The sequence below is a fragment of the Psammomys obesus genome, unplaced genomic scaffold (genome assembly GCF_907164565.1).
Source record: "Psammomys obesus unplaced genomic scaffold, mPsaObe1.curated_primary_1811, whole genome shotgun sequence".
NCBI classification, from domain to species: Eukaryota; Metazoa; Chordata; class Mammalia; order Rodentia; family Muridae; genus Psammomys; species Psammomys obesus.
In genome coordinates, this window is record NW_026596034.1 from 3,669,641 (window position 1) to 3,681,653 (window position 12,013).

The window sequence follows — 12,013 nt, forward strand, 5'->3', positions numbered from 1 at the left end:
GCACTCCCTTCCCTCAGCATACTGTTTTTGTCATAAGCCCTTGCTGAGTCACAGTATGGCAGAGCTGACACCGCAGATGGCATGAGGCCCACCCTGACCAGGCCCACCAATCCTGCAATCAGCAGCCACATAAAATGCAAACAACAAACTTCTGACCAAAGCAAAGAAGACAACATTACCTTTTTGTAATAATTTCTCTCCAGGACACTGACTCAGTCACAAACTCTCTGAAGTTATCATTTGTTACAATTATACCCCCAGTCTTGTCCGCTAAGTGTAGCAGGAACCTATGGTAACAAGAGGATTCAAAATGAGCAAACAGCAAGCATGGATGAGGTAGCTGTGCTAAGAAAATGAAAGGGTTTCCTCTTCTTAAGAAATTGCCAGTTTAATTGAGGCTGGACACACAGAGTTAGGCCCTGCAAAACTGAAGATGTTCAGAATGGTGAGTAACTCTGGGACTATTAGTGTGACTATAAAACAACTTATTCATGCTATCTAATTCTACAAAAAAAAAAAAAAAAAAAAAAAAAAAACCTTAACTACGATTCTGCATTTTTTAGGAAAGTGCAATAAACTGTGGTAACAGTGCATGAAGGCTCGAGCAAGTTAAAGGTAACCAGCCTGTGAAATCAGCTTTCAGCTGCCTGAGTTTAGTTCGATGTTAGTTACTTGAGAGTCAGCAGTGCAATTAAAAAAAAAAAAAAAAAAATCCATTTTCTGCTTTGGTTTAAGAAGACATCATTAGAATGACCACAGATTCATTCAGTTATGAAAGGACATATGGTAATAAAATAGTTTTTACATTTAAAAAAAATTTTTAGCAGTGCTGGGACCAAACTAAGGGTCTGGCATGCTAGGCAAGTGTAAGGGAGGGCACAGTAAAGAATCCATGAAGATGGACTTCTCCGTGGCTGAGGAGGAAGTTTTTATTGTAGAAAGGAGAGAATAAACAGCTAGAGTCACAGAAGAGAGAAAAAAGGAACAGATTGGCTAAGGCTAGGGCTATCTTTGTAGGTGGATGGGGGGTGGAGGGAAAACTTGAGGAGAGTGAAGGCAAGGACTATATAGTGAGAACCTATCTTAAAAAGCAAAATAAAACAGAAAACTTTGTGGAGATAATGGAAATGTTATTTCTTGAATAAGAACAATGAAACAAAGAAAGAAGCAGATCACTGGAGTCAAAGGTACAAATGATGCTCTTCTTAGCAGTGGCTCTTTTTTCTTCTCCCAAGACAGGGTTTTTCTGTGCAGTCCTGGCCATCCTGCACTTGCTTTGTAGACCAGACTGGCCTCAAGCTCACAGATTCATCTGCCTCTGCCTCCCCAAGTGCTGGGATTACAGAAGTGCGCCACGGCGCCCAGTTTTAGCAGTGGCCCTTAAGTGGGATTAAAACAACTCAATACTTTCAAGATCTCGGGAACCTTGGAGGGGAGTTTTGTTTTTGTTCAACCCTCCAACCCCCAGGCTATTCCAGGATAGCTTAGAATTCACTATACAGCTAGTGATGACTTTGCATTCCTGATCTTTCTGCTTCTACCTCTCAAATGTTGAGATTATGGGTTTGAGCCATCACAGTAGGCTAAGTTCCTTATTTATGAACATTTCAGTTTTATTTCTAAAGGCCATGAATTTCTATGGTGCTCCTGTTTGCCCAAATGTCAATAAAAGTCAACAGGGAAGCTTCTCATACTATACATCAGGGCACTCACCCATGTTCTCTGAAACCCAGAGAGCTATGAACCAAGCCAAAGCTTCACCTGCATGACCGCACCTGGGCCTAACTCACTCGGCTGTGAGAAGACAGCTGTGGTGGTAGAGCACCTGAAGGCTTCTCCTAGGCCCACCTGTAACTACCTTTTCACCTGAGCACTCAAGCCTGTCACAGGGCTGACAACGACTGCTCTTTCAGGACAGATTTCTGGGGCTGCTCCTGAACCATGTGCCGCCCTCGCTCAGCTCTTCTCACACTGTTCTTTGATAGCACCTTGGATCAACCCCATCTAACTTCCTGTCGGTGAGATGCCTGTTCAGAGAGTGGATGGATATCCACTGTAGCCCCAACTCACCTCTTTCCCATTCACCCATCTACCAGCTCAGGAAACAAATAAAGCACCGTTTTTATTGGAGGAGTGGGAAAATGGACAGAATAGTGCAGAGAAGAAGGAAAAAACAGTCTGAGGATCCCAGACACCACACTTGTTACTACTGACATTACACCAGAATAGAGTTGCAAAAACTACATATGATTGGGTAAGCTTGGAATCAAAATTTTTCCTTTTTTGGGTGGGGTAGGGGGTGGGGATTCCACCATGTAACCCTGGCTGGCCTGAAACACAGAGATCCACTTACATCTATGTTCTACATAGTGAGTTCTAGGCAAGGGCTGCATGATGAGACCCTGTCTCAAGGAAAACAACTATGGATATCTGCCTTTTCTCATCTCAGACATGTTTTACTGAAATAAACCAAATTCCCACAAGTTCCTCTTGTGCCCAACCTGAGCACACAGTGTGTGTAAGTGACCTTGATCATGAGTCTGAAGCCGAGTCGAGCCGGTCCCCTCAGAGGGTGCACTTATTTGGTGGGCAGGTAGCTGGCTCACCACCCCACTCCCACCTTGGGAAGAAAAACAGCCCTTCATACCTGTCATCATGAGAAGCAATTCTCTCTCCAAAGACCATCCGGGCAGGAGTTAAAGATAATATTCCAAGCTCCTGGAGCTGGGTTAAGAAGTGCTGCTCTGTTCACAGAAGAAGTTAATATGTATTCAGCAAAGACTATCTTCCCAGATGTGTAAATAAATGAATGCAAACCAAAATATTTCACTTGGGGGCTTGCAGAAAACCTCTTTTCCCTACTTACTCCATCTTACTAACTCACCAAAAAGAAGAAGAAAGAAATCAAAGAGTCACACTAAGGCAAGTTATGAACTGACTGTGTAGTTTTTAAACAAACTAACAAAATGTCACTCATTTGCCTCTTAAGACTAAACCATAAGCCCGTAATTAAATAATCCTGCTCCCAAGAACATTTTAAAAGGTATATATTACAAGTAGAATACAACAAAAGAAATGACAAGAGTCCCCAAAAGGCTGAGAGCAGGAGGGGAAGAGCCCTCTGGAAGTAGAGGCAGTAGGAGGGACAAGCTGTTTTGCTTCAGTCAGGAAAGGCCGTTCATTCTGGCTGTGACCTCCTTTCCTCATCACTCTTACTGACCGGCAGGAGTGCTGACTGATGTTCACAGGTGTGCACAGTGACAGAATGGAGGGCCAATGCCACCATGGAAAAGTAAGTCATAGACAAGAACTAAGCTGAGAGCTTAAGCAGAAGATTCCCAAATTTGTATTTCTCACCAAAGCAGCTGCCAGTGACCTCAACCGACCTGCCCAAAGGAAGGTTCCCTGCCTTAGAGCCACAGAGTGCGCAAGCACTGAGACTTAGCTAGAAAATGTGTGCCTCTGCCTTGCTCCTTGGGGACCTTCTGTAACAACATATCTTCTCCCAAATAAAGGAAGCTGGGAATACTCCAGAATCGAGTGGCTTCAGCACTTCCTCCTCCCTAGTGTCTAAATTTCACTTCCTGTTTCTGTGCTTTCTAGGTGCTCTGATGTACTATGCCTGGCACAGTTTTTTCACCTGTTTTTCTTTTTTTTTTAATTAATTCATTTTTTTTTTTTTTTTTATAAATTACAGTTTATTTACTTTGTATCCCAGCTGCAGCCCCCACCTTATCCCCTCCTAATCCCACCCTCCTTTCTTCCTCTCCTCCCATGCTCCTACCCAAGTCTAATGACAGGGGAAGTCTTCCTCCCCTTCCATCTGACCCTAGCCTATTAGGTCTCATCAGAACTAGCTGCATTGTCTTCCTCTGTGGCCTGGTAAGGCTGCTCCCTTCACCTGTTTTTCTATGATGACCTAAGACAAAAACAACCTTATGTTTCTCTGGAATATTTCACAATTTATATTAAATTCAAACCTTCTGTGTGGGGCCTGTAGGTCAGCCAGAAAGTACTATATGGCAAACAGAAATGATTCATAGTAAGCCATCAGACTACTGAAAAGGCATACCTGAAGGTACCAAACAACTATTTTAAAAAATATTAAATACTCAAAAGCGTAACCAAGTGGAGGAACACATTTCGAACAGCTATGCTAGCTTTCCATCCTTCCCTAGTCACTCCTCTCTATACTATAACACTTTTCAATTGAGAGGTGGGTCTTCTGCAGGCCAGCCTCAAAGTCCTACTCTGTAGCCAAGGATGACTTTGATTTTCCTGAACTTGTCATCTTCCTGCTCCATCTCCTGAGTGCCGACATCACAGGGGTGTGCCACCACACACAGTTTTCAGTTAGAATTGTTCAAGTTTTGCTCACATGCATGAGTCTATTCTAAGTACCCTATGTTGCAATTTTAAGCATTAACTATCTAACCAGAAATACAGAAAAATCACCGGGCCTTACCTGTAACATTAGGATCCCGTCTTGTTCTCCACTGTGGAACAAACACAGTGATGTTTCTGTTGCCAAGCTTCCAAAAATATTCAACTGCAATTGCAATTCCACGGCAACTGAAGAACTTTTTCAAGCCATGGCTGGAAAGAAACAAGGACAGTTTCTTTCAGGTTAAAGCATATGTAAAGTCTAGGATTTACCACAGAAAAGAGCAACCATACACAATAAAAGCAATACAAATATGCTTTTACTTTCACATTTGCTGTACAGTTTGTTACTACGAAAAGCCAAGTTAGACCTGCTGATTGAGTCCTTCCTGTATTTTAGGGTCTTTTCCTTGTATTTAACAAACTGAGTCCGTGCTTTGGTGGAGGACTGCAAGCTGGATGTGACACTTGTTTATTATCGTGGGGTTTTGAAGTGTATTTTACTGGAAAAAATATTACTCTTCCTAAGTTCTGTCTAATCACTGCCTTTTTTTTTTTTTTTTTTTTTTTTTTTTTTTAAAGACATGGTCTTTGTATGCCACTGAAGCTGACTCAAACTTGTGCTCTTCATGCTTCAGTCTCCTGAGGTCTGACATCACTCACGTATACCTCTACATCTACCCAATGTGATCACGAGTGACTGCCTGGGGTTGTTTCTGTTGTTTTGCTTTTTACTGTGTTGGGGATCACACCCAGGCGCTTACACGACTGCTTCACTGCCTGTGTACTTCTAAGAATTCCCCATGAGTTTTATTACAGAATATGTCACCCAAGCAAAAATAGCTCAGTAGATGTGACAATGCCTGAGGACAGGAATAACGACGTGACCCTGCCCAATGTCACTGCTACCTCTGATGGGTTGGTGGGTGCACCACCCAATTTCCAGGGAACTGAAAAGCTTCCGAGTTCATAACTAGAACATGTCAATCTGTAAAGGTCGCGTGGTCATTGTCTACCACTCAACTCTGCCATATGTGACAACAGTCACAGACAGCTGTAGGTGGCAAATATGGCTGAGTCTACTCTTCAAACAGAAAGGGACTGCACTCAGCCCAGTGGTGACCTCTGGCTACTGAGACACAAAAAGTGCACTCCCCAAGTCTCACAGTACATTTCAAAACACGAAAACTGGCTAGAGGGAGGGCTCACCGGTTAAAGCTGATCTCGCAAAGGGCATGGATTCAATTCTTACTATCCATTCTTAGCTCATAACCATTTCTAACTCCGGTAGCAGAGGATCAGAAAGTCCTCTTCTGACCAGGCATGTATAGGGCGCGCACGCGCGCGCGCGCACACACACACACACACACACACACACACACACACACGTACACATTAAAAAACAAAACAAACATCTGGCTATCTGGCTCCACAGGTAAAAGTGCGACCCACGCACCAGGGTGTGTGCACTCTCCACACACACACACAAATAAATGTAATAAATAAACAAAAACCTGTCCTTTTTTTTTCAGGCAGTTGAATAAAGGTGAAGGATAGAAGTCTTCCCCCCCTCCCCATTCTCTGCCAGGGTTGGCTTCCAGGTCCCTCCATCTGACAGGTCAGAGAGAGCAAGCCAACACAAACTTTCCAGAATTCACGTGGCAGCCAACTCTTGCTCTTGGGTGGTCTTGTTCTCATCCCCCCGTGTACCTTCCCTCCAGCCATTCTAAAGGCTCAAGCTCCTCTGATGCAATCCTTGAGAAGGCCCTTCCTGTCCTTTCACCTCTTGTCTATCTTCTACTGTGAGTGCAAGAAAGAGCAGCCTGCCTGGGGTGTGCAGCTGGACAGTGGTGTGCTGGTGCAGACTCAAACTTCCCTACCCTGGCCACAGCCCTTCCACTATCCCATAGTAAGCTGCCAACCCCATTTGCATCCCTGACCCTTGACAGCAGGAAGGGCTGGATACAAACAGCTAAGTTGCCAAGAGGTTGCAAAGAATAGCTCCCAAGTTCCCTGTTTGCCAGAGAATAACACCCTCTTTTTTTTTTTTTTTTTTTTTTTTTCTGGAGACCCATAAAAACAAAACAAACACAAACAAAAACCAAACAACCCTCTCAGATCTTACTCCAGAAAACAAAATGCAAGCAAACTCACTCTGATATGCTAAGGATGTACCCATGTGACACTTGTCACTGGGGAAAAAAGAGGGCGTTGACTGGGGTTGTTATTGTTAAAGAATAAGATCACACTAACTGTTAATACCAAAGACAGGTTTGGAATTAAGTTATGAAGTCTCAAGTTCTAACATGAAGATCCCAAATCAAGAGCCTGCTGCTTCCTAGGAAAGCCTGCTTAGATCCCAAAACTTTAAAAAAGGGCCTCCGTATCATTCAAACCACATCCACGCATCTGCTTGTTCTCTCCTTAAATGCTTCCAATAACCACAACAGCAGTGTGGATGGGAATGGAGTACCAAGTACCATTTTGCCAGGTCAGGGAAGAAGAAGGGGCCTATGCAGACAGAGCAATTCTGCTACCCCAGGTTTCTCACAAGCTTGGTGGGGCTAAAGAGGTTGACAGGCAGTTTCTAGAAGCACTAATGCTGAACCAATTTTCAGTGTTCTCTACAGTAAGATCATAACATTTTTCACTCTGAAAAGTCTCCAGAGTTTAAAACAGTGGTTCAGTGTTTGGGTAAACAAATATAAAGATTTATTTATCTAGAAAATAGAAACTCCAGAAAAAAGAAAATGGGTGGAGGGCTGAGGGGGTAGTCTGAGTTTAACCCTCAGCCCCATGGAGGACAAAAACAACCAAGTGGAGCCACCCTGCTGCCATAACAGTTGGCAGTCCAGGAAGAACTCAGCCTAATACGCTGGCTGGATAAGTGTGTGTAGTCCTGGCTGCTTCTGGTTCCTGCAACTGAGAGGCTGGCGGGCAGGGAAGTGCAGACCAGTGGTCTGCCCTGACAGTGCATAGAATATAATACCTTCTACGCTGGTGGCCAAAGTCTGAGGCTCCTGGCTCCATTCAGGGAAACACCTCTGAGCCTGGGAGGGTAGGTATATCAACTCTCCAGAGAGATTTGAATTCCTGTTCCTCACCTCTGGAAACAAGCTAAATTCTCTGGCTATTTTCACACTATAGCAGCCAGTCAACATGTCTGAAGCAGAGGCGAGCTGGTGACAATAGTGGCCATCAAACCAGACAGGACAGTGTGGGGAAATAGCAGAAAGCCCTTTCAGAGTTAACCAAGAAAGCATGATTTCCTTCTAGCTTCCATTTAATAAAAATGGTTGTGGAACCTGCTATAGAAAGAACTGTGAGAAAAGTGGACAGAATGCACAGTTCTGACAAGCAAATGGGCAAACCCCATCTACACGGAAAATCACCAAAGCAGACTAGTCAGGTGCTCTCATTCTGGGGTTTCAGCCGCCACTATGTCTTCGAGCCAGACACCGCAAACATTTCCACTGACTCATCACTTGACTCATTCATGGTGATAAGGGGGAAAATTAACCAAAAACATACAGCATCAGCAGCATAAGGCAGGTGTTTGGGAATTTGTCATAGTATACATGAGCTGCAGATATCATGCCGGATCAAATAAACAGCAATCCAGGGCAGAGTGCAACCAGGCTGCTTCAGGGCACTTTACATCAATAGACCCTACTCTTAAAGGGTTTCCTTCTCAACCACTCGGTGCTCAGCTGAGTCAAAGCGGTGAGGAACACTCCGAAGCACTTCTGTGTCCAATGACAATAAGGTCTGAATATTCCAACCTCAACTAGACATAGGTAGTCCAAGTGCTGAGAAAAGACATTATGGCCCCAAGTCTAGGTTTTCATGTCATTTTGTATCATGTAAGGTATACCCAATTCTTGATCAAAACAAAAACAAAAACAAAAACAAACAAACAAACAAAAAAAAAAAAACTAGTGTGAAGATTGCATTACAAAGAAATAATAAAGTACCAGGCTGAATGAAGCTCAGAAGCAGAACATTGCCTAGTATACCTAAGAACCAAAGTTCAATCCTTACACTACACTGGCAAAACCTTGAATTAAAAAAATACTTGGACTCAGTTAAAACAATGATCAGAACGGCAATCATGTCCTGAAGTTATAAATGATGGCAAAAAGTTAGTTAAAAACAAACAAACACACAAACAACAACAACAACAACAAAACCCTAGTCTTCCGTTCATCAGATTTTTCTGGAAGCCCACCACGTCCAGAGGCTCTGGCTCAGGGTGACCTAACTAACTGACTTCACTCACTGTGGAAACAGACGCTCTGGTGCAAGAGCCGGCCATCTCCATCTTGAGGGCTGTCTTTCTGAGGTGAGTCCACGGAGCACTCTTGAGTGCTGTGAAGCCCACGGACAATGATCTGAGGAATTCCCAACTCAGAGACTAACTTGCCACGTGAATCTACTATGTCCTAGCTAACATCCCTTCTTATTGTTGTTTTTCTTTTTTTCAAGACAGGGTTTCTCTGTGTAGCCTTGGCCATCCTGGAACTAGCTCTGCAGACCAGGTTGGCCTCAAACTCAAAGATCTGCCTGCTTCTGCCTCCTCAGGGCTAGGATTACAGGTGTGTGCCCCCACAATGGCAACAACCCCTTTCAAACCTGTTACTCTTAAATACAAACATAAGTAAATTTGAAAAAAGTCAAATCCTCTAAAAATAATCAGCTTTCAAAAATAGTAAGTGGGCTAGAGGGCTGGCCCAGTGGTTAAAAGCACTTGCTGCGCTTAGAGGCTGGAGGTCAGCTCCCAGCACTGTGTCAGGCTGTTCACAGCCACCATAACCTCTGCTCCAGAGGATCCAACACCCTCTTCCGACCTCTGCAGGCACCAGCTTGCATGTGCACAGCCTTCCTGTGCCCCTACTCATATATATATATAAGTAAAAATAATGTTCAGTTCCTAGTACCCACATCCAGTTGTTCACAACTGTTACTCCCTATGACATACATATACACACAATCAATATGTCAATCAAATTTAAAAACATATACTAATGAGAGCTTGCATGTTCACATCAAGTGATAATTACTGTTTTTCAAAAACAACAGCACTAGATCCAAGAGTGTTGGGAAATATGTGGTAGTATTTTTGGGGTGTCACACTGTCTGGGGAGGTACAGTATAGGCAAAGTGAAGGGATTAGATATATAACACATCCTGCCATGGTCAAACAGCACAGTGTATTATTAGTACAGTCTAATAATATTATTATTATAATTATCTAGGAATTATTATTATTAGTACAGTCTAATAATAGCATCTGCTGTGAAAGATGCTATTTACTACCCCAGGAGAGTTGGTAAAGTCCATGCTGAACAAGTATGAGGCCTTGAGTTTAGATCCCCAGTACCCCTGTAAAAAGTGAAGATGGTAGCCCATGCTTATCATCCTGGCACTGAAGAAGCAGAGGCAGGAGGAGCCCAGCTAATGCAGCCCAGGTTATGAGCTCCGGGTTCAGTTTAAGACCTGACTCGCAGCACACAAAGCTAGGTGGAAAGCAACAGAGGATGATGCCAATATTACCCTCTGGTCTCCATATGCGCACACACACACATACACACACTCATGAGCACACTTGCAGCGCGTGCACACAAGCACCACCACCGTGCTGAGCCTTGGTTTATCTGTGTTCATTGTATGAATCCCAATTTGGATAATATTTCCACACACAGAAAGGCTTTTGCAAAAGAATTAACATTCCTCAAAACCATGACTTGAACTCTGTGTAGTCACGTATCACAAGAACTTCTAACAATGAGGAACTGGAGCCAGTCTTGGACTACAGGTACCTGAACGGCTCTGTTAGTCTTACACAGATAAGTCTCTAAAGCTGTGGGGCATTTGCTGGGTTTCCCCTACCAGAGCTGCCAAAAACCAAAGTGAGATGATAACAGGCAGTGTTGCTTGGAAACGGGGACACAGGCTCAACAGTTTTTCTCCTGCCTTTCCATTTTTCAACCTGATCCTCCTGCCTTGACCTTCCCAAGGTTGGGATTCAGGAAGGGGCCACTGGGCCCACTTAGTGCGTGGGAAAACCCAGGGCTTCAGGAATCTAGATAAGCACTCTACCAATAGCAACCCAGCCCAAACTGCCAAACCTCTAGTATCTAAAATGTGATCCTCGCAGAAGCAGAGGCAGAGGCAGGTGGAGCTCTGTGAGTTTGAGGCCAGCCTGGTCTACAAAGCAAGTCCAGGACAGCCAAAGCCACCCAGACAAACCCTGTCTCAAGGGGTAAAAATGGTGGCACTTCTTTTAAACAACAACAACAAACCGTGGACAGCATAATGTAAACATACAATAATTTATTTTTTAAAAAAGAAAACAAAACAATGTTCATACTTGTAAAGCTACATACTACCAGACATGGTGTTGCACACATTTAAAGCCTTGCACTTGGTAGGCACAGACAGCAGGAGGATCCCCATGGCTCTGGGGCCTGCCCGGCCAACATAACTGGCTAGCAAGGGCTACACAGCAAGACCTGGCCTCAAAACAAGCAGGCCATGTGTGGTGTAGCACACCTATAATCCTAGCACTTAGGAGGCAGACTGGATCTTTTATGAGTTTAAAGTGAGCAAGTTCTAGATGAGGGTTACATGGTGAGACCATGTTTCCAAATAAAAAGCTACATACCAAAAGTTATCAGGGCAGACTTATAAGGTAGGTTGGAGAGTGGCAAACAAGCTTATCATAAAAGAAGACCAAAATTGGGCCTGGCTTCCATTGTTGCACCATACCGGTGTCAGCAGCCACTGTTCTATGCTACCCTAACCCCGTGGTAACAGGAACAAGCCAGGCATGGCTGCTGCTGCAGGCACCTCACCGAGGACACCAAGTTCTCAGGGGACATGACGGAGGAGTTCTGTGGCTTTGCTCACCACCAGCAGTGAGCTCTGGAATTGCTCAGTGTAGACAAGGACGGACAAACAGGACAGACAGACATATACACCCACACCAAAAGAAAGGGAGAGAAATTGGGCGAGAGTCCTTACCAAGATACAAAGTTCCCTCTCTCCTCTGAGTAATAAATAATTTCCAGAAAACAACATGGAATGTGTCTGAGATACATCCTGAAGTACTTGTGGATGAAATGTATATCTGAGATTTCGTTACAAGCACCTAAAGAGCTGGAGAGGGAGCTCGGCAGCAGAGCCAACTAACATGCAGAAGAGCCTGGATTCCATACCCAACACCACAGGGAACAAGCAGAGTAAGACAAAGAAAATAAAATAAATGGATTCAAAGCAGGTAAGAGTGCAGGTGGAGCAAGATCGGTCCTGAACTAGTAATTGCTAAGTGAATCCATGGCAAGTCACCACACCTTGTTTTAAATTTCTTTGTAAATTTAATGCAAAGAAAAACACAAAACACACGACAGTACTAGAGAGATTGCTCAGGGGTTAAGAGCGCTATTACTCTTTCAGAGAAGCTGAGTTCAATCCCATCAGCATAGAGAGGCTCACAGCTGCCTGTAGCTCTGGCTCCAGAAGACCCAATGTATTCATCTGGCCTCTTCCAGCACCTGCACACACATGGCATGAATTCACACAAACACAGATGCATGTACATTAAAAAAAGAAGAACACTGGCTGGAGAGAT

The 12,013-nt window shown here is 43.9% G+C and overlaps 1 protein-coding gene across 1 annotated transcript in view; it reads right to left on the minus strand.

Moving 5' to 3' along the window:
• N4bp1 (NEDD4 binding protein 1) overlaps window positions 1–12,013 on the minus strand; it is a 41,941-nt gene that overhangs the window by 7,325 nt on the left and 22,603 nt on the right. The window contains exons 3-5 of the mRNA XM_055620983.1: window positions 4,466–4,596; window positions 2,648–2,744; window positions 180–287 (exon numbers count right to left, since the gene is read on the minus strand). Of these exons, the coding sequence (XP_055476958.1) occupies window positions 180–287; window positions 2,648–2,744; window positions 4,466–4,596 (336 nt within the window). The remainder of the gene's footprint in view (window positions 1–179; window positions 288–2,647; window positions 2,745–4,465; window positions 4,597–12,013) is intronic.